Here is a 21,730-nt window from a genome sequence, read left to right as displayed (position 1 = left end):
TGGTTATTCTTAGCAATGAAAGAAACAACCTCAGTGTAGGTGTCCTTACATTTACCTCTTGGTGTTCAGGCCTGTGTCAGTTTGTTCTCACACTGCTATAAAGAACTGCCCGAGACTGGGTAATTTGTAAAGGAGAGAGATTTAATGGACTCACAGTTCCACATGACCAGCGGGGCGGGCACAGGAAACTTACAATCATGGCAGAAGGGGAGGCGAGCGTGGGGAAAACTGCCACTTTTAAAACCATCAGCTCCCATTGGACTGCCCCACTATCACCAGAACAGCATGGGGGAGCCGCCCCATGATCCAGTCACTTCTTGACACCTGGGGATTACAGTTCGAGATGAAATTTGGGTGGAGACACAGAGCCAAAACATATCAAGGCCTACGTCCAGCATGGCAGCATTCAAGTTCATGGGTGTCCATGTGGGCATATATCAGTGTGTTTGCATGGATTCAGATGTTGGACTTAATCTCTGCCCAAGTGTAAACTTGTTTGGTCCTTTTAAAACATCATCACAGGCTGGACGTGGTGGCTCACATTTATGACCCCAGCACTTTGGGAGGCTGAGGCCAGTTAGATTGCTTGAGCCCTGGAGTTCGAGACCAGCCTGGGCAATATGGCAAAATCCATCTCTGCAGAAAATACAGAAATGAGCTGGGCATGGTGGTGGCACCTGTAGTCGAGGCTGCGGTGGGAGCGTCAGTTGAGCCCAGGAAGTCGAGCCCACAATGAGCTAGGATCGTGCCCTGCACTCCAGCCTTGGGTGACAGACAGAGACCCTGTCTCAAAAAACAAGGAAAACAGAGTCATAGCTAGCTTCCCTTTTCTTGAGTTTTATTGTTTTGTTAGATTTGTTTATGGTGCGGTTTCTAAACGTGTCATTAAACACCAGTAGAGTAGTTCTTTCATTTCGAAGGCCCCTCATGTCTGCTGACGTCTTGGCCTGTAGCTTTCTCTGATTGTCCCTGATTTCACAGATTTCACCATTATGCAGGGAGGGTCTTCGTATGCTTTGCCTCTGCCCAGCTGTATTTGAAATAGTTTTCTTTTCTTTTTTTTTTTTTCTGAGATGGAGTCTTGCTCTATTGCCCAGGCTGGAGTGCAATGGCATGATCTCGGTTCGCTGCAACCTCTGCCTGCCCGGTTCAAGTGATTCTCCTGCCTCAGCCTCCTGAGTAGCTGGGATTACAGGCGTGAGCCACCACACTTGGCAATTTTTTTGTTTTGTTTTGTATTTTTAGTAGAGACAGAGTTTCACCATGTTGGTCAGACTGGTCTCGAACTCCTGACCTCATGATCCACCCGCGTCAGCCTCCCAAAGTGCTGGGATTATAGGCGTGAGCCACCGCGCCCAGCCTGGAATAGTTTTCAAGCAGGGCTTCCACTCTAGTTTAGTAAATCCAAATTTGTAATAGAAGTACCAGAAGCAAGATTGCAGACATTTCTGCAGCATTGTGTACAGAAAGCCTGCCATGTTCATTAGCGGATTTTAAAATCATTAGTAGGCATTTAAAGCAGTGACTTAATTACCTTATTGTAGTTTGAGAATAATACAGCCAAAATTCACTAAGACTTTAAAACTCACCCTAGTGAATTTTAAACTCCCCTCCCCATTAATTTGCCTTAAATTACAGTGTTGCTTTTCGCCAAGGTCCTTTCAGAGAAATGGGCCATTTCATCTACAGATTGGAGAAAAGAAGTTTAATTCTGGGATTAAAGAGTAAATGAAAGAGAGTGTGCTGAAGAACAGTAAGGCTTAAAAACCCAAGTTATGTGTCACTTGTTTTCAACTCAAGAGACTGTTTGTCTGCCTACATTTTCAGTCCCCTTTTTAAAAGTCCTCTGTGCTCCTCAACAAGGCTCTGCTGGCCAAGGCGCCTGCAGCTGGCCCTCACCCTTGCCTGAGCTGAGCGGCCCTCGTCTGCCCACCTCCCACAGGCAGCCGCTGTGAGCTCTGTGTCGCTCAAGGACACTGGTGGAGAAGCAGCTGTGTCCCTTCCTTAACTAAGTCAGAGTTAAAATGTGAACATTTACACCATTTCTGTCCATTTCAGTGCAGATTCAGACCCCGCCAGGAGCTCCAGTCTCCAAGGAAGTTTCACTGGGGGCTGGACTGCAGCCCTGTCTTTGGTACTTGGGTTGCAGCTGCAGCCTTCATGACAGCAGGTGGTCACTGTGATTCAGTATGTGCTGTCCTGGTCTGTTCTACAAAATACCATGGAGTCTCCTGGTGACAACAGGAACTCATTTCTCACAGATCTGGGGGCTGGGAAGTCCAAGATCTGGGTGCCGGCAGATTTGGTGTCTGCTGAGGGCTCTCTGTCTCCAGGATAGCACCTCGCTGCAGCATCCTCGCGTGGGAGAAGAGATGGAAGGGGCTGGCAGAGCCCTCATGGCCTGATCACCTCCCGAGGGCCCCACCTCCCCATGCCGTCATCTTGGGGTAAGTTCCAATTTCGAGTTTTGAAGGGACACACACTCAAGCCACAACAGTGCTGAGCGTCGCCCTAGCTGCCCATCAGCCCATTGGTGAGGCGCTGTGACTCCACCCTGGACGACCCTGAGGCATGAAGAGGTGGAGCACTTGTCTAAGAGCCACCTGGTGGGATGAGCAGAGAGCTGGGACTCAGTGCTCAGCCCTGACCCGGGGCCCTGGAACCTTCTGTGGGAACCCTCCCAGAGAAGGGCTGGTGCACAACCCCGTGAGACGCTGACATGCCTCCTCAGCCTCTCGCGTGCTCCCTGGCCCTTTCCTCTAATGCTGCCTCTCTGAGGTACCCCCAGGGTCGTTCTCCTCCATTGCCAACCTGCTTTGAGTGGCTGCTGCTGCACTGAGCCATGGTCCTCAGTCCCCATGGCAACTGGGGAACCGACAGAGGAGGTCACTTTCTGCTGTAACCGGCGATTGCTGCGGCTTCTGCACCAGAACACACTCGCCTGTGTGCGGGCCGGGGTGGCTGTTCCCTGAGCACAGAGAACACTGGACTTGGAGAAGGAAAGATGTTCTGGAAACCAGACTGTTTTATGACTGACAGATTATCTTATTTTATTATTTAATGCATCTCATGTTTTTTCTGAAGGTCTCTATTGAGAGAAAGAGATCCAGGGAAAGAAAGGTCACAGTGCTCGGTAAATGGCCCAGCAAGGGCGGCTCTGCTGCTTCGTGGGCTGAGCGGGTGGCCTGGGGCTGAGCGGTGGCCTGGGACTGTGACGGCCTCTAAGCGTGTGGTGAAGTTTCAGTGCGCTCCGTGGTGGCAATGCAAGCTTGGAATCCCACTTCAGGTTGTGTTCTTTCTGGCTGGGTTTCAGTTAGTTCATGATCCATTTAAACCAGAGTGAGTACCTGGAGACCTTGGTGACAAGGACCATGCGAGCCTGCCCTCCTGCTGGCTGCGAGCCCAGGACCCCTGTGAGGAACCAGGAGCCTCTGTGCTCTCTGGTGACCACACTTCCCTCCATCCAGTTCACGGCCGCCACACTGCTTCTCTCACAATAGGTCCTGGTGGTGACGGTCACATTCAGGACCTGCCCGCACTCCTCCCCCTCCACAAGTGTGACAGGCAGCGTGGTTAGCGAGTTGCCCAGGTCAGTGCCATTGCGTGCCCAGCCGCTGAGGAGGCCCCCAGTGCGTGGGATGAGGAGGTGCTCAGCGAAGTCGTTCTCAGGGGTGCACACGGGGAGCCCCGCATCTGGGCACTGGATGGGCCACTCCAGCTCCAGCAGTGACAGGTCATTCTCCCCCGTGTCCGCGTCATACCACATGTGCACATGGGCACGCATTATCTTGATCATCAGTGGGTCTTGGCTCGTTCTGTTAAAATCTGAAATCATGAACAATCACCAGTTCTTTACAGTCTGATTTTCAAGAGTGACATAATGCTCAGAAACGAGCTTCTCAGTGAGCCACGTGAGGAGGGAGAGACCGACCCTGGAGGACCCGCAGGCTCACTGCCCCATGGTGTGGACACTGTCCCTTTCTGTGGACAGAAAGGCCACTCGCAGATTGCACCATTGCAACCAAGTGCCACGGCGTTTAAAAACAGTCAAGGTCAGTTCTTCTATTTTGGAGTACAGTGAGGTGTGGTGAAATGATTAAAAAGTAGGGAGCAGTGATGTGGAACTTCTCCAGGCCAATCAAACATTGGCTGTTGAGAAGTGGTTTTCAGGTTATTTTGTTGATTGAAAAATATGTAAGGGTACCAGGCGCAGTGGCTCACACCTATAATTCCAGCACTTTGGGAGGCCGGGGCAGGTGGATTACTTAAGGCCAGAAGTAAAGACCAGCTTTTCCAACATAGCAAAACCCTGTTTCTACTAAAAATACAAAAAATTAGCGGGACGTGGTGGTGCACGCCTGTAGTCCCAGCTACTCAGAAGGCTGAGGCAGGAGAATCGCTTGAAACCAGGAGGTGGAGATTGCAGTAAGCCGAGATCGTGCCACAGCACTCCAGCCTTGGCAACAGAGTGAGACTCTGTCTCAAAAAAAAAAAAAAAAAAAAATTAAGGATGAAGAGTAAAAACATATTTATGTTGAGGTTCTTCAGAGTCATTACAGAGCATGTTGACAGGTTAATACGGAACTTTGCAGCCTCCCGATGGGCTAGAAGCTATTGTGTGTTTGGATAGATAAGGAAAGAGGCACATGGCCGGGGGCAGTGACTCACACCTGTAATGCCAGCACTTTGGGAGGCCAAGGCCGGCGGATCACCTGTGGTCAGGAGTTCGAGATCAGCCTGGCCAACATGGTGAAACCCCATCTCTACAAAATTACAAAGAAATTAGCCGGCCACGGTGGTGGGCGCCTGTAATCCCTGCTACTTGGGAGGCTGAGGCATGAGAATCGCTTGAACCTGGGAGGCGGAAGTTGCAGTGAGCCTAGATCGTGCCACTGCACTCCAGCCTGAGGGATAGGGTGAGACTCTGTCTCAAAAAAAAAAAAAAAAAAAAAAGAAATAGGCACAGATAAGCCAATGAAAAGGCCACTGTCTCAGCCCAAAGTCTCAACTGCTGAGGGATTCAAGCCCCATTCTTCTGATTTTTAGTCAATTACCCATCTCTTATGCCACAACTGCTCGATTTCAGTGGGAAAAGAAGTCATCTTTAGTAGGCTGTGATTTCCTCCGTTGCTGAGTGTGAGTTAGCGCTTGCCCGTCGCGATTCCCTCCCTTGCCGAGTGTGAGTTAGCATTTGCCCGTCGCGATTCCCTCCCTTGCCGAGTGTGAGTTAGCGCTTGCCCGTCGCGATTCCCTCCCTTGCCGAGTGTGAGTTAGCGCTTGCCCGTCGCGATTCCCTCCCTTGCCGAGTGTGAGTTAGCGCTTGCCCGTCGCGATTCCCTCCCTTGCCGAGTGTGAGTTAGCGCTTGCCCGTCGCGATTCCCTCCCTTGCTGAGTGTGAGTTAGCACTTGACTGTCGCGATTCCTTCCCTTGCTGAGTGTGAGCACTTGCCCGTCGCGATTCCCTCCCTTGCCGAGTGTGAGTTAGCACTTGCCCGTCGCGATTGCCTCCCTTGCCGAGTGTTAGTTAGCACTTGCCCGTCGCGATTGCCTCCCTTGCTGAGTGTGAGTTAGCACTTGCTGGACCCCGGTGTGTGCTAGGTATTTTGCATGTGCTTTCTGAATTTATAAGTATCTCAGTTTTATTGACAGTAAATTCAGTTCTATGTTGCATTAGAAACAAACAGTCCAATTTTAAATTTTTCATTTCATTCTTACATAGAATAGTGTATTTCCAATGTGGTTTTATAAAAACTCATGATAAAATACTTACATGTTTTTACACTGATATTCCTGTGTAACAGTGAGCATCTTGCTGTTGTCAGTACAAAGTTTTCCTGTATTATAACACCACCACAGAAGTCTTTTCCTTCGGCATTTGTTAACTTTACCTTTAAAAATCAAAATAGGCAATAAATAGCTGCTGACAGTTTGCGGGATTAGGGGCAGTAAAGTCTACTGGTTAGGGATATGGACTCCAAAGGCAGACAGCCGTATTTGAATCTTGCCCCAGCACTCAAATGGCTACAGGATTGTTATCGAATTGCTGACAATCTAAGCTTTTATTTGCTCAGGGATTAAATGGGGCCGGCACTTCCCCTTTCGGCCCAGGTGAGGTAACAGTGATCAGACTGACCCTCCCACCTGAAGCAAAACATGGACAAAATCTGTGGAATGATGGTTTTCAGGGACTGTAATCCCCAAGAAACAACTGTCTCAGCTACTGTCCAGAATTTCCCTGGCACAGGGCAGGACGGGGCATCTCAGTTGGAGCCCTGCCAACTCCCTAAATTGAAGAGAGAAAGCTGAGAGCCCAGTGAGGCCGCAGTGCCTGGAGTTTGCAGAACAGAGTCCTTCAGAGGAGAGAGCTTGGTAGAGAATGCTGGAGGATGGCTGCATGCCTAGCAGTTTTCAGCAGAGCAGTGGTGATCACATGTGCACATGGAGACTAATAATGGCCAGGAAAGAACCACTCAGGAGGGTGAGCAGGACCCGTGCTAGACACTCACGCAGGCTGGGAATAGCGATTCCACCAGCTGAGTTAAAACATCCCTGACTCGGGGGCACGGGGCAGGATGCACAGAAGGGTTTCACTTCAGTACTCAGAATAACTCTAGACTGAGCACTGCCCTGGTCCTACTGACAAATCTTAAGAGCAGTATGCAAAAGGATGAAAGTATTTCCAACTTAACTGAGTCCCAGGACAATATCCAAGTGTATGTATAGAGCACAAAATATTCAGCACCTAACAAGATAAAATTCACAATGTCTGGAAACCCGTTACGGATCACCAGGCATACAAACACACAGGAAAATGTGACCCATGATGAGAAGAAAAATCTCCCAAAACTGAGTCAGCACGGACAGATATTAGTAGACAAGGACAATTAAACAGTGATTGTAACTATAGTCCAAATATTCAAAAAGTTAAGTAGAGACAAAAATATGTAGTTTTAAAAGCCTAAATTAAATTTTTGGATGACAGCTACAGTATATGAGGTTAAACATCCCCTGCCCAGGATGAATGGCAGATTAGACATTGCAAAAGAACAGATCGATGACCTGGACGGCGTCACAACAGAAGCTATCAGAAGTAAAACACGGAAAGAAAGGAGATCTTTGAAAAACGAACAGACCGTCTCTGAGCTATGGAACTTCAAACAGCTTAAGATACATGTAGTTAGATTCCCAAAAAAGAGCAGGGAGAAGGAGGAGAGAAAAAAAAATCTGAAAATAATGGGCCGGTCGGGCACGGTGGCTTGTGCCTGTAATCCCAGCACTTTAGGAGGCAGAGGTGGAAGGATTGCTTGAGCCCAGGAGTTTGAGACCAGCCTGAGCAACATAGCAAGACCCCGTCTTTACATGAAATTTAAAAACTAGCTGTGCATGGTGGTGGTGCACACCTGCGGTCCCAGCTAAGGACTCACGCTACAGCGAGCGGATGTGGCGTCGGCGAAGGTGGAGTGGACTGTGATACGGTAAAGATGTATTCTCCAAACTGGGAAGCAACCACCAACAAAGAACCAGAGATGGTAAACCAACAAAGGAGCGAAAACAGAATCCTAACAAGATATAGTTAATCTAACAGAAGGCAGAAAAAGGGGGAAAGAACAGATGAGGAAAAAAAAATAGCAAGATGATAGCTTTAACCCTAAACATATCAGCAATTATAATAAATGTAAAATGGCCTAAATACCCCAATTAAAAGACAGAGAGATATAAATGAAAGCCAATTATATACTACATATAAAACATGTACCTTATTTATTTATTTATTTATTTATTTATTTATTTATTTATTTTGAGACGGAGTCTGGCTCTGTCGCCCGGGCTGGAGTGCAGTGGCCGGATCTCAGCTCACTGCAAGCTCCGCCTCCCGGGTTCCCGCCATTCTCCTGCCTCAGCCTCCCGAGTAGCTGGGACACAGGCGCCCGCCACCTCGCCCGGCTAGTTTTTTGTATTTTTAGTAGAGACGGGGTTTCACCGTATTAGCCAGGATGGTCTCGATCTCCTGACCTCGTGATCCGCCCGTCTCGGCCTCCCAAAGTGCTGGGATTACAGGCTTGAGCCACCGCGCCCGGCCTTCAAAATACAAATAGGTTAAAAGTAGAAGATTGGAAAAAGATAATGCTAACACTAATAATTAGAAAGCTAAAGTGGCTATATCCATATCAGACAAAGGGGATTTTAGAGCAAATAATATTATCAGGGATGCAAAAGGAGAAAACAAGTTATTTGAAGGATTAAATGAAATAAAGCATGTACCCACATAGTACGGGCGCTGGCTCTGGAAGTGTTAAGTGTTACAATTTTCAACAGTCTGATAAAATACAAAATGCTGAGCAAAGTAAAAAAGAGTTTTCAACTTTACCGTGGCATCGTTCCTGGTCTCTTTATGTGTTTATGAGTAATAGCTGCCACTTGTTGAATACCTACCATAAGTCAAGAACATTCTCTGTAATCCTCACTGCAACTCTGGGGGTGAGATCCTCACTTTAAAGGGGATAAAACCAAGTTCGAGAGAAGGGGGCACTTATGCCATCAGTCTGCCAGACTTTTAGTAAAATTTCTTCCCTAGGATGTAAGAAACAAGGAAGTTCTAAAAATAATCTTCAACCCTATATCCTGCTAGGACACTTAATTATTCTCCTTTTCAAAGTTTGTTTTAGGGAATTCCATATATTCAGTTAAATAACTTCAGGACAATGTATAATACTGGAGTAAAAATCTAATAGTATGTAGCCTGCCTAAGCCAATAATGTCCTGTGTCTTAAACACACCAGCTGTGTTTAGAGAATGCCACCTCCTCGGTTATATGGCTCTTAGCCTTGCTGGTATGAGTGTTACGGTTACAGACTAGAACCACACCCTGTCTTCAGTTGGGTAAGCTGGGAAGCTGGAGACAGCCTGCAGGTGGTAGAGCCAGACCCTGTCACCACCTATGGAGGACCACTGCACTCTGGGCCTCCCAGGTACCCACCCTCAGTGCACTTATGGGGCAGACAGCGATAGGAAGAACTGTTTTAGAAAGCTCGGGGAGGAAAGGTGATAAAAGATTGAGAGGAAGTTTACGAAGCTGGTGATAGACCATTCCCGCTTCCATCCCCGCCTTCCATCACTCTGTCTGCTTTGCCTCCCTTCAGTCTCTTCCTTTCTACCCTGGAGCTGGGTGGCTTCAAGTCCTTGAGCTCCATCCTGTTCTCTCCCAGTCCACACGGCTGCCAGAGTGGGCTGGGCAGAGCTATCTTGTAAGAATCAGGGGAAACTGAAGCATGTCACACACAGAAACTTCAGGGGCTTGTTACTCACAGGCCCTCACGAAGGGGGCCCCTGAGGCTGTGCCATCCACACGGCGCCACACCCGGGTACAGATGTGGACATGAGGGCTGCACCTCAGTGTAAATTCACACCAGATTCCAAAGATTCAGTGTAAAGGAAAAAGGCAAATGCCTCAATAATGTTTATATTCATTACATGGGGAACTAGTGACACATATTGGGTTAAATAAAATATATTATCAAAATTAATTTCACATGCTTTTACTTATTGTGGCTACTAGAAATTTTAAATTATGTGGTTTACATTGCGTTTCTGTTGGACAAGGCTGTTTTGAAGGATATACTCAGGCAGAAGGAGATAATAGTGTTAGAGGTGTGAAAGCCAAGGAAAGTGGAAAATGAGGTAAGTAAATCAAAGCCAGTGTTGGTGGCATAAAACCATAATAAAAAAAATCGTAATATCCATTTTGTGAAGCTATACAGAAAGCAAGAAAAGAATAAAATACTGGCCAGACAGCAAATGGACCCAGAATGAGGTGCTGGGACTTAGCCTGAGGAGGGAGAAATAGCTGACTTTACATGTGCTGAATATGGATGTTTATGTGTCAAGAGTGACCATTAAATAAACAAAGTGAAGATGAGGCCAGGCATGGAGGCTCATGCCTGTAATCCCAGCACTTTGGGAGACTGAGGCGGGTGGGTCACTTGAGGTCAGGCATTCGAAACTATCCTGTCCAATATGGCAAAACCCCGTCTCTACTAAAAATAAAAATCAGCCGAACGTGGTGGCGCATGCCTGGAATCCGAGCTACTCAGGAGGCTGAGGCAGGAGAAGCGCTTGAGCCCAGGAGGCGGAGGTTACAGTGAGCTGGGACTGGACCACTGCACTTCAGGCTGGGTGACAGATCGAGACTCCATCTCAAAACAAAACAGAACAAACAAAAAAACCCCCCCAAAACAAGTGAATGGTTAAGTTCTAAATCAGCCAAGGAAGGGAAAAGGAGAAGAACAAAAGTGAATGCCAAACTAGAGAAATTTAGTGAACAAAATAACAAAGCTAGAATGCCAGCCAGGCCAGCAGCCGAGAGCAGAGTCAGTCCCTGAGCTGGTGCCCAAGCTGCCACTCAGCCGCTCTGTGACGACACCCAGGTCCCCAGGTTGGGGCAGCCCATCGCTGAAGCGCTTCCCAGGCGTGCTGTGACTTCGAGATGCTTATGTTCTGAGGAAATGACATTGGTAACAGTTTGGAACTGCAGAGGGAAGGTCTTGGGGGCTGTAAATAATGCTATCCTTTTGTATTTGAGGCAAGCAATGAAGACAGCTGAAGTTATGAACTTGGCATTAGAAAACACTTTGAAGTGGGAATAGAGGTTAGTCAATGCAGTCAGTAGCCCATCGAAGTCAGGATGACTGATTCACTTAGTCGTTACATTTCTCTTTAGGAAATGACAAGTAAGGTGAAAGTCGTAACAATAAATTGAAGCACGCGGAGAGCACTCTGTTACCTGCCACGGGAGGTCCTGTAGATCCAGTGCACGCTTCTCGGAGGTCAGCACCCCACAGGCACACTGGTCTGCATTTGCGGCAGCGACATGAGAATAAAAATCAGCACCTTCCCAGTGAATATCGGACTCTGTCTGTGGTGTTAACCATTGCATAATTCCGGCTGTGGTACTAACCATTATAATCGTATCCTTAATGCTGATGAATGTGCAATAATTCACACAGACACTCAGACTGGAGTTAAGCCACCCCCTCACGGCGCTCATGGTTTAGCTCAGCGTGGTCCGAGCAAGCACGAGTGACAGAAACTGCACTTTCTAGCATTGCCATTGCTCCAGCATGGAGACGCGGACCACCTTCTGAGTCGTGGCAACTCCTTATCACAAATCTGTGGGCTTCACCCAATACTACAGAAGAAGGAAGGAGGATGTGGACAGGGTCACTGGCACTGGAAGCTGGAGGCTGCTGTGGTCTGAGCACTCACCGTGGGGAACGCACTGTTTGCGGTCCTCACCAAGCCTGTAGCCTTGAGCACAGCTGCACGTGTAGGATTCCTGTCCTGGAAGGCAGAAGTGTTGACACCCATCAGTCCGCTCCGGGTGACATTCATTTTTAGCTGAAAAGGAAAAAAAAAAAAAAAGACCAGAAATGCTGGCTTGGCATTTGATTACAGCCTTGCACACAGAGTTCTGGTGTTTTGGTCCATGTGTCCTCATTCTCTTCAGACCGTTGCCCTTTGTGTCAGTGTTTGCCAGACTTCCGTATTTCAGGAATGTGCATGTAAAACAAAGACTCCATGAGTGAGGCTGGGCGCGGTGGCTCACATCTGTAATCCCAGCACTTTGGGAGGCCAAGGTGGGTGGATCACGGGGTCAGAAGATGGAGACCATCCTGGCTAACACGGTGAAATCCTGTCTCTACTAAAAATACAAAAAGGAGCCGGTCGTGGTGCCGGCCTCTGTCGTCCCAGCTACTCAGGGGGCTGAGGCAGGAGAATGGCGTGAACCCGGGAGGCGGAGCTTGCAGTGAGCTGAGATCACACTGCTGCACTCCAGCCTGGGTGACAGAGCAAGACTCCGTCTCAAAAAAACAAATAAATAAAAATTTTAAAAAAGACTCCATGAGTGATGGCACTTCCATCTGTCCTTAGAAAATGTGGCCCTGGATGTATTTCCACGTGGACTGTAATCCACACACCTGTTTTCTCTGCTGCCTTGCACTGGCTGTTCCCTTCAATGTGCTGCTGTGAGGCGGGGTCGTGGGATGGGAGGGGTGAGTGAGACGTAGTGCTGGCCGAGCAGCGGGGATGGGGGCTGTCCACCCAGAGGGCGGAGATTAAGAAAGGGGCAGGTGGGTGAAGGTCAAAGCCCCGTTTGGTGCGTGGTAAATTTGGGATGTCTGTGAAGGCACTAGCTGAGGCATCAAGGAGGCAGATGGAGCAGAAATCCGGATTTCGGAGGAGAGGGCTGGGCTGGAAGGAAGGTTTTTCCCCAGAGAAACGGGCTCCGAGTTGACCAGCGGTGCTGAGGACGGAGCACACTTGTTGCTGTAGTTGGCGATTACGGACACTGACATTTGGCGGATATTTAAGGATATTTGTTTATGTGCTTTTCGTCTTCCTGGTCTGCAGTCTCCCACTGGGGTAGGTCCAGCCCTGAGGACGCCTGTGTGTGACCCCCAGCCTGTGAGCAGATTGTGAATGGTTGAGGCGGGGGTGGGGAGGAGAGGGGGCCCATGCCATGAAAAGTATGGGGGACCTGTCTGGAAGGGGCAACTCAGAATTCTGCCAGCCCCACTGGGTGTGGTTTCCAGAGGAGAATCTGATTGGGATGAGAGGAATCCACTGGGGTGAGCCAAATTGTGGTTCACACAGGCACCTTCGTGTCTACACCCCAAGAGGGGCCCATTGGGACCCTGGCCAAGGATGTGAGGCCTGCCTGCCCAGGGAGGCCCTGGGGGAAGGGGACGGCCGGGGCCTCACCCAGCTCGCAGTTGCTGCCCTCATAGCCAGGGGAGCAGGTGCAGGTGTAGCCCCAGATGCTGTCCTGGCAAGATCCGTTGTGGAGGCAGGGCTGGGAGATGCACGGGGAGCCACCTGCAGGAGGAGGGTGGTGGTGACAGGAACGGGGACCTGAGCAGGAGGAGGGTGGGGGAGGCGGTAGGGACGGGGACCTGAGCAGGAGGAGGGTGGGGGAGGCGGTAGGGATGGGGACCTGAGCAGGAGGAGGATGGGGGGAGGTGGCAGAGACGGGGACCTGAGCAGGAGGAGGCTGGGGGGCAGGGGATGGCAGGGACGGGGACTGAGCCCACTCGTGCTGCTCCCCATGCTGTCGTCTGGCCCCCAGGACACTCCCGCTCAGAACGTAGGTCCGGCTGCCGGTGCCTCCCGCTCTGCTGGGCACCCTTTCTTCGTCCGCATGTGGCCCCCTCTGTCCCGCCCCATCAGCCCTTCTCCGGCCTCCCAGGCCTCTCCCGCTTCCTTCTGTGCCCAGTTGTCTCCATGCTTGTCTGGTGGTGGCTGCAGCTCTTTGCTTACTCATTCCCAGGCCTCCCCCAGCCCTGTGGGTCTCCATCTACGTCACTTCTGTCCCATGCTCTTCTGCAGTTGCCCACCTAGAACTCCTACCTCGGGAGGAGTCCCGCAACCAAAGTCTCCATGGGGGCCATCACTTTCCAAAATTTGAGACAGGTTCTGACCCTGCTGCAGCATGAGGCTCCCCAGGAGCCAGGAGCCAGGAGCCCAGGAGCCAGGAGCCCAGGAGCCAGGAGCCAGGTGCCCAGGAGCCAGGAGCCCAGGAGCCCAGGAGCCCAGGAGCCCAGGAGCCAGGTGCCCAGGAGCCAGGAGCCCAGGAGCCCAGGAGCCCAGGAGCCCAGGAGCCAGGAGCCAGGAGCCCAGGAGCCAGGAACCCAGGAGCCCAGGAGCCAGGAGCCAGGAGCCAGGAGCCAGGAGCCCAGGAGCCCAGGAGCCAGGAGCCCAGGAACCAGGATCCCAGGATCCCAGGATCCCAGGAGCCAGGAGCCCAGGAGCCAGGAGCCAGGAGCCCAGGAGCCAGGAGCCAGGAGCCCAGGAACCAGGATCCCAGGATCCCAGGATCCCAGGAGCCAGGAGCCCAGGAGCCGGGAGCCAGGAACCCAGGAGCCCAGGAGCCAGGAGCCAGGAGCCAGGAGCCAGGAACCCAGGAGCCAGGAGCCCAGGAGCCAGGAGCCAGGAGCCAGTAGCCCAGGAACCAGGATCCCAGGATCCCAGGAGCCAGGAGCCCAGGAGCCAGGAGCCAGGAGCCCAGGAGCCAGGAGCCAGGAGCCCAGGAACCAGGATCCCAGGATCCCAGGATCCCAGGAGCCAGGAGCCCAGGTGCCAGGAGCCAGGAGCCAGGAGCCCAGGAGCCAGGAACCCAGGAGCCCAGGAGCCAGGAGCCAGGAACCCAGGAGCCAGGAGCCCAGGAGCCAGGAGCCAGGTGCCCAGGAGCCCAGGAGCCCAGGAGCCCAGGAGCCCAGGAGCCAGGAGCCAGGAACCCAGGAGCCCAGGAGCCAGGAGCCAGGAACCCAGGAGCCAGGAGCCCAGGAGCCCAGGAGCCCAGGAGCCCAGGAGCCAGGAGCCCAGGAGCCAGGAACCCAGGAGCCCAGGAGCCAGGAGCCAGGAGCCCAGGAGCCAGGAGCCAGGAGCCCAGGAGCCAGGAGCCAGGAGCCCAGGAGCCAGGAGCCAGGAGCCCAGGAACCAGGATCCCAGGATCCCAGGATCCCAGGAGCCAGGAGCCCAGGTGCCAGGAGCCAGGAGCCAGGAGCCCAGGAGCCAGGAACCCAGGAGCCAGGAGCCAGGAGCCAGGAACCCAGGAGCCAGGAGCCCAGGAGCCAGGAGCCAGGTGCCCAGGAGCCCAGGAGCCCAGGAGCCCAGGAGCCCAGGAGCCAGGAGCCCAGGAGCCAGGAACCCAGGAGCCCAGGAGCCAGGAACCCAGGAGCCAGGAGCCCAGGAGCCAGGAGCCCAGGAGCCCAGGAGCCCAGGAGCCCAGGAGCCAGGAGCCCAGGAACCCAGGAGCCCAGGAGCCCAGGAGCCAGGAGCCCAGGTGCCAGGAGCCAGGAGCCAGGAGCCCAGGAGCCAGGAGCCAGGAGCCAGGAGCCAGGAGCCAGGAGCCAGGAGCCCAGGAGCCAGGAGCCCAGGAGCCAGGAGCCAGGAGCCCAGGAGCCAGGAGCCAGGAGCCCAGGTGCCAGGAGCCAGGAGCCCAGGAGCCAGGAGCCAGGAGCCCAGGAGCCAGGAGCCCAGGTGCCAGGAGCCAGGAGCCAGGAGCCCAGGAGCCCAGGAGCCAGGAGCCAGGAGCCAGGAGCCAGTAGCCCTGGAGCCCAGGAGCCCGGAGCCAGGAGCCAGGTGCTAGGTGCCCAGGAGCCAGGAGCCAGGAGCCCAGGAGCCAGGAGCCAGTAGCCCAGGAACCAGGATCCCAGGATCCCAGGAGCCAGGAGCCCAGGAGCCAGGAGCCAGGAGCCAGGAGCCCAGGAGCCAGGAGCCAGGAGCCCAGGAACCAGGATCCCAGGATCCCAGGAGCCAGGAGCCCAGGAGCCAGGAGCCAGGAGCCCAGGAGCCAGGCGGATGGAGGAGCTGCTCTCGGGGGGCCTCCTGGCCTGTGGCCTGTGTCCTAGAGTGCCCAGAAACTACCCAGACGCTGGGCAAGATAAACTGGCCGCTGCCTGTGGCCCTGGGGGCAGAGCCCGGGGGCTTCCTGACCTGGTCCTCGGGCAGAGTCCGAGCTGCGCCCTTCCCTGGAGAGACATCACGGGTTCTGGAGCCAAAGGCTTGGCATCCGCCGACCTGGGGTCATGAAGCGTCCTAAGCCCACCCCTCACCTCATCCCGAGGAATTAATACTTCTGAGGAGATGAAGGAAACCGCTTACCCTTATATCGTCTCCAGAATTCATCCTTTAGAATTAAAACATAAAAGTGTTACAAACAGGACATTTGTTTTTCTATATTCTTTCCTGTAGATGAACTTGAAGGTAAGAAAATGTTGATTTTATTCACCTAATGGGACAATAGTGTTTGAAACAATGCACGGTTTTCCTGTTTTACAGCCTAATTGTTTATGTTAAATGTGTAGTAACTAGATGTATCTGTAAGATAAATTACTCAACATGTGCTTACCAGCACCTATTTGAGGAAAGCCGGAGTCTGTGACGTGGCACAAACCCGCCACACACAGCCCCTAATGTGGCCCTTCCCTCCTAGGGCCAATCTCCACGCCACCCTCCACAAAAGCATGTGATAGAGAAGTCACATCACCTTTTCACTTTTCATAAACCGAGTTGAATTTTAAAGATATGTACCTGTGTAGGGAGTGGGGACGCTTAGTTTGGAGTAGGAGTATCTAAAATTAGGAGAATTATTCAGACTTGAAGCCTAGAAAGAAAATGTATAAAAAATGGCATATCCCAAGATCATATTTGGACTTCTAACAACTTGAACAATGTCATAAGTAGTAAATGAAAAACAATTTTCTGTACCAGAAGTTTGAAAAATGAAATTTAGGGCAAAATACTTTGAAAAATTTTTACACTTTTCACATGCCTGTAGGATTTCTCTGAGTTGTATTAAAAATGATCTATTTCATAAGTTATCTTATAGATAGGTATTTAAGAAACTAGAATTTTAAAAACATTAAAAATTATACTTGAGAAACAGGTCAACATTTAATTTAGAATCAATTTTAGACTGGGCGCGGTGGCTTGTGCCTGTAATCCCAGCACTTTGGGAGGCCAAGGTGGGTGGATCATGAGGTCAGGAGATTGAGACCATCCTGCCCAACATGGTGAAACCCCAATACAAAAAATATTAGCCGGGCGTGGTGGCGGGCACCTGTAGTCCCAGCTACTTGGGAGGCTGAGGCAGGAGAATCACTTGAACCTGGGAGGCGGAGCTTGCAGTGAGCCAAGATCACACCACTGCACTCCAGCCTGGGCCACAGATCGAGACTCTGTCTCAAAAAAATACAAAAAATAAATAAATAGCAAATTCTTACTTGTGTTATTTAGAGCATACACACAGTCACATGTGAAGCAAATCATTTATGTAATCCCAAGCACGGATTATGATTTTCTTACTATGTGGCATCCCAGAGAGGACGTTTCTGTTTTCAAGTTTTTTTTTAAGGTCTCTATTAAAAGCATGAAGTTCTCTGAAAGTCACCGCAAGCTGGGCGGCGTGTGTGTTGGACTGTCTGATCAGTGTGTGGGCTTTGCCTGACCTGAAGAAAGTCCAGTGGGGTCTGAGCTGACTTCCGGCCCCACTCACCTGCTGTAGGTAAGGGTGGATCAGTGGGTGGATTAAGTCACTTCTCTAAATTGTTTCCTCATCTGTAAAACTGGGATTGTGTCAACCTCATCAGTAAGTAAATAGGCTAATTAATTAAGCTGAATCTCTGAGAAATGATGCTCCCTGGGTCAGCAGAAGTCTAAATAACGAGGAAGCCTGTGGTTCGTGGTGGGGGGTACATACAGTGACCACTTCATTTTCAAACACTTCTCTTGCTTCTTCATAGGTACAGATTTCTTCGTAACATTCTTTTTCCAAGTTTCCCTCGAAGAGTTCTTCCAGGAGATAGGAGCCCGCGCGCTTCCACCTCGCCAGAACGTCGTTTGCTTTGGAGGCCGGGAGAAATACTACAGACAAGACAAGAAGACGGTGACTGGGAGCACCGAGGGCCCTGCTTTCCAGAACTGCCTGGCTTCCACCCCAGCCAGTCGCCAGCCCCTGCCCCTCCGTCTCCACAGGCTCTCAGCCTTCGAGAGCCTCAGGACCACCCCGCCACTACCTCCCCCGAGGTAGGCAAGCACTTCATCCTCTGGGCGAATGGACCAGCCCCGGGATCAGTGCAGATACATTAAGGTTCTGCAGAGAGGCCACGGGCCTCAGTCGGGAAAGTGGAGGAGGGAGGTCTCCAACTGGGTTTTGGGTCCGAGTGCGAAGGAAGGCCGAGCTGGGGTCAAAGGTCATTGTGCGGAGAACTGGGGACCAAGAGCCATCAGCTCCTGTGCTGCCTCTGTGCACAGGATTTAACATCTTGATAAAACACAAAGAGAAGAAACTTATACATTGCAGCAGGCTCTGCGATTTCCAGGAGGAGAAGGCAAACCAGTCTGCCCGCGGCTGTGGTCTCTAGAGGCTCTTCCTGCCCAAGGGCCCCAAAGCACGTTCTCTCCCTCTCCCGGAGGGTCAAAGCCCAGGCCCTTCACATCCTGCCTCTCTTTCTCTCGGTGCTGAGGGTTACAGCAGGGACGGCTCAGGTAAGTCCAGCCACGGTAAGTGCTGGGCAGGGCGGTGGGGGCGGGGGGTCAGCCTCTCCAGAGGGAGACCATGGGGCCAGCAGGAGACCATGGGGCCAGCAGCGATGCTGGGTGTTTGACTTGCAGCTTTCCTGGACGCCTGTGCAGGCAGAGTCAGGATGGAGTCCGTGGCTGTTCCTCCAGCGAAGTGGCTGGTGGTAGAAGGGTGGCAGGCGGGCAGGGTGGCTGCTCCCTGGCTGTGTCTCCTGACTCAAGACTGAGCACTCCTGGCCGGCCTGGCCAAGGCGCTCTCTGCCCACATTGCAGTCTGGGCTCGGCCTGCCCCACCCCCTCCCCCCTTCCTGGCCTTTCCCCACCGAATCTCCTGCACACACGCTTCTTTCCATTTGGGCATCTCTTGGGAGGACCCCAAGTGACACCATCATGTCCCAAATACTTGTCACCAAATGATAAAGACCTAAACGGCTTTTTCAGGGGAATTAAGACAAGTCTGGGCACTCAGGGCTCCTCCGGCTTCTGGGAAAAGTGTCACCTACAAATCCACCGTGGACTGAATCAAGGACACAGCACAGGCACGACAGACAGGTAAGCCAGACGCCTACCTGAGGGCTCCGCACGCTGGAGGGCGAGGACCAGGACCAGGCCCTGGAGCAGCGGGATGCAGCCTGCCATTCCTACCCGAAGCACTGGGACAGGGCTGCAAACACAGCCAAAGTCCAGGCTGGGGGAGGTGCTGGCAGCAGGAGCCTCGGGGCATGACCTGCACAGCTGTGTGCTTCCCTCCTGACGTTTTCTGTTTGAGGCCAGGCAGAGAAATGAACAGTGAAGGCTCAGAGGGCCCTGGGAGATATTTAGGGAGACAGAGAATGGAGGGTAAAGGCAGCAGGTGCATGGTGGAAGGAGACACCCATGCCGTGTGTAGTGAGTTGGAGGTGAGACAGGCACAGCCCCAGCCTGGGGACACAGCAGTGGGTGGGACAAAGTCACAATGCAGCTTATGTTCTAAGTGTGTGTGGAATACACAGGAAGGAACGAGGGAAAGAAAAAGGAGTGAGTGAGGGAGAGAAGGATGGAAGATGGAAGGAAGGAAGGGGAGAAGAGGGAGGGAGGGAGGGAGGAGGGAGGAGGGAGAAAGGGGGTAAGGGCCAAATGGTGTCTGTCACTACAGCTCAGCACCATTGTATCAGAGGCAGCACAGGCAATCATGAATGAACACTTGGTTTTGTGCCAATAAAGCTTTATTTATAAGAGCTATTAAGGGGCCAGATTTGGCCCTAGGGTTGTAATTTGCTGCTTTCAGATGTAGGCCCTTTGTATTAGTCCTTTCTCACACTGTTATGAAGAAATACCCAAGACCGGGTAATTTAAGAAAAGAGGTTTAGTTGACTCCCAGTTCCACATGGCTGGGGAGGCCTCAGGAAACTTACAATTATGGCAGAAGGCACCTCTTCACAGGGTGGCAGCAGAGAGAACGAGTGCAAGCAGCAGAAATGCCAGATGCTTATAAAACCATCAAATCTCATGAGACTCACTGTCCCAAGAACAGCGTGGCAGAAACCTCCCCCATGATCCAATCACCTCCCACCGGGTCCCTCCCTCGGCACGTGGGGATTATGGCAATTACAGTTCAAGACAAGATTTGGGTGGGGACACAGCCAAACCGTATCAGCACTTGAAGCCTGAGGTAAGAACCTGGTGTTTCCTTTCCACTGTGTTGGGAAGATACTGGAGGGAACAGGAATTGACATGGAAAGATTTGTGCTCTGAAGGGATCACTGTGGCTGCTGTGTGGAGAACAGAACATTCCAGAGAAGTCAAAAGGGAGGCTGCTGGCTAGTCCCGGACGGGGCGGGGGTGCAGCCATGCAGCGGGAAGCACGTTTGCAGTCTGGATGCTTCACGAAGGGGAAGCTGATGGGATTCATGATGAATGGGGTCGGGCAGCATGGCTTCAAGGTTTGGGCTGAACGACTGGGAGGATGGCAGTGCATGTGCTGAAATGGCCAAGCTCCAGGAGGGCAGAGGGAAGCAAGGTTTGGAGAATTTGAGGGGTCTCCCAGGGGGAGCGGAGGAGTCACTGCGGGAGGCGATGGGGCTTTGCTGCAGGTTGTCTCTCCCTCACTCTCGGGGGAATCACTTCCCCCCTCTTTGCTCCCCGCCGTGACCGCCTGCTGCTTGCGGTCCTCAGGGTCTCACCTCACACGAGCAGCCACTTCAGTTATTTCCCGAAACAGAGCTGGGCTTCCCTCAGGGGATTCTGGGGGTCTCAGGTCACAGAGTGTCCCCTGGCCAAGGCCTAGCCCATTCTGAGTGAACATGGAGATGACGTGGGTTTAACCCACTTGCCTTTACTTACGAAGGAGGAGATGTTCAGGCAGAGAGAAAATCCCCGCCACAGCAGCGCAGGAGCCCACAGAGCTGAGACGTTAACACCGAGCACGCGTCCAGGACTGGGGCCTCTCCTCCCGCTGCCTCCCTCCCAAGGCCTCCTCCCGCACCTCCCTGGACGAGACCCTATTTCTGGATGGGGCTTCGGCAGATGCTGAGCTGCGACCCCCCAGGCCCTTCTCTCTGCAGCCTCTGGTTTCCTTTCTATCCCGAGGCGGGCACGGGCACTGGGCACCCAGTGTGGCAGGAACCAGAGGTGCAGACAGGGATGGCGATGGCGGGCTTCACTTGTAAAGTTTTCCCCAGAGTTCTCTCTGGACCCCACTCAACCTTTGATTTCCAGAAACGGGAATCTAAGTCCAGGGTTTACCTCTGGGGCTGTGGGGACCACGTTGCTGCCTAGGAAATGCAGCCCAACACGTGCTAGTTCCGAGGCAGAAGCCGCTCCTCCAGCAAGGGCTGGCGAGGAGCCCAACAGCTGGCTCCATGGAGGAGGCCTCAGAGCGGGCAGGCCAGGAACGCCCTCCCGCCCACGCTGGGAGACAGGCCCCTCCTCAGACCGTTTCTGGGAGGTCGAACACCTGTCCACTTTGATTTTCCCTAACTTCGCAACGTCTGTTTACGAACGGTTTTGCCCAGCTCATGACTTTTGGGGGGAGTTTTTGTACTAGAACTGTTGAACTTTGCTTAGGGACATTACACAAGACGCAAACTGCAGGGGATGTTTGGGAGACACACGGCAGGCCTTGTCTGGAGTCTTTTCTGTTTACTGAAGGTTCACTTGGTTTTCATGGCCATTTAACTTGAGGCCTAGGGACAGTGCCGGATGCAGCGGGGTAAGGACTCAACATCTGGACCTGAGGAGAGAAGGAGGAGCCCCCTGAAGCCCCTCCTGCCACACCACCACCACTCAGCCCCTGAGGAGCTCCAGAAGCTTCCAGAAGCCCCTGGCCAGCTTCACTCCAGAGACTGATTTCAGGGGCCAGGCTGTGGCCTGGATGCAGGCATGCTAAAGCCCCCAGGGGATTCTAAGGGTGGCCAGGGTGGGGGCCCACGGTGTGAGGTAGGTCACCGCCTGGTGAGTAGGTCACCCACCCGGGGGATGTCCGTGCGCCCCCACCATGCAAGCCCAAGCTGGGGTGGGGCCTGGCACCGTGCGGTTGAAGAGCACCCGATGGTTTAGGTCAATGCAAAACGTCCGCCCCAACAAGAGGCTTTCTGGACGTTTCCCTACCGGGGAGTCTGAGTCCTAGGCAGTCACCGGGGAGGTGTCCAGTTCCCAAGGGGAACAAGAGAGA

The 21,730-nt window shown here is 52.5% G+C and overlaps 3 protein-coding genes and 1 long non-coding RNA gene across 19 annotated transcripts in view; 2 read left to right on the top strand and 2 right to left on the bottom strand.

Moving 5' to 3' along the window:
• Positions 1 to 11,713, top strand: part of PCID2 (PCI domain containing 2) — a 51,691-nt gene extending 39,978 nt beyond the window's left edge. The window contains exon 14 of one of the 4 annotated variants that reach the window (XR_012426605.1): positions 10,718 to 10,899. The gene's annotated coding sequence lies outside the window, so the exon portion shown is untranslated. Of the gene's footprint in view, positions 1 to 2,333; positions 4,958 to 10,717 lie in introns of those variants that run through there. The other 3 variants (XR_012426604.1, XM_065533032.2, XM_065533031.2) reach the window with 3 other exon arrangements.
• Positions 3,025 to 18,733, bottom strand: PROZ (protein Z, vitamin K dependent plasma glycoprotein). Of its 13 annotated transcripts, none has more exons than XM_065533025.2 (8): positions 18,648 to 18,733; positions 17,258 to 17,421; positions 15,661 to 15,685; positions 12,760 to 12,909; positions 11,263 to 11,394; positions 10,781 to 10,912; positions 5,771 to 5,888; positions 3,025 to 3,825 (listed from the first exon to the last, which is right to left on the bottom strand). In XM_065533025.2, the coding sequence occupies exons 2-8, from the start codon at positions 17,296 to 17,298 to the stop codon at positions 3,314 to 3,316; spliced, it is 1,110 nt and encodes a 369-aa protein (XP_065389097.1). In that variant the 5' UTR covers positions 17,299 to 17,421; positions 18,648 to 18,733; the 3' UTR covers positions 3,025 to 3,313. The 13 variants fall into 13 exon arrangements, with proteins under 13 accessions (XP_065389097.1, XP_045233472.1, XP_065389099.1 ...); XM_045377537.3 differs by having other exon boundaries at positions 10,781 to 10,848; XM_065533027.2 differs by having other exon boundaries at positions 11,263 to 11,337.
• LOC141408918 (uncharacterized) lies at positions 17,248 to 20,701 on the top strand. The gene is made up of 4 exons (XR_012426606.1): positions 17,248 to 17,583; positions 17,861 to 18,060; positions 18,520 to 18,630; positions 19,501 to 20,701. It is a non-coding gene; the product is annotated as an uncharacterized lncRNA (long non-coding RNA).
• F10 (coagulation factor X) overlaps positions 19,266 to 21,730 on the bottom strand; it is a 28,847-nt gene continuing 26,382 nt past the window's right edge. The window contains exon 9 of the mRNA XM_005586296.4: positions 19,266 to 21,289. The gene's annotated coding sequence lies outside the window, so the exon portion shown is untranslated. The remainder of the gene's footprint in view (positions 21,290 to 21,730) is intronic.

Source organism: Macaca fascicularis, chromosome 17 (genome assembly GCF_037993035.2).
Source record: "Macaca fascicularis isolate 582-1 chromosome 17, T2T-MFA8v1.1".
Taxonomy (NCBI): domain Eukaryota; kingdom Metazoa; phylum Chordata; class Mammalia; order Primates; family Cercopithecidae; genus Macaca; species Macaca fascicularis.
Note: the sequence above shows the minus strand (reverse complement) of the source record. Positions and strands in the feature narration are given on the sequence as shown.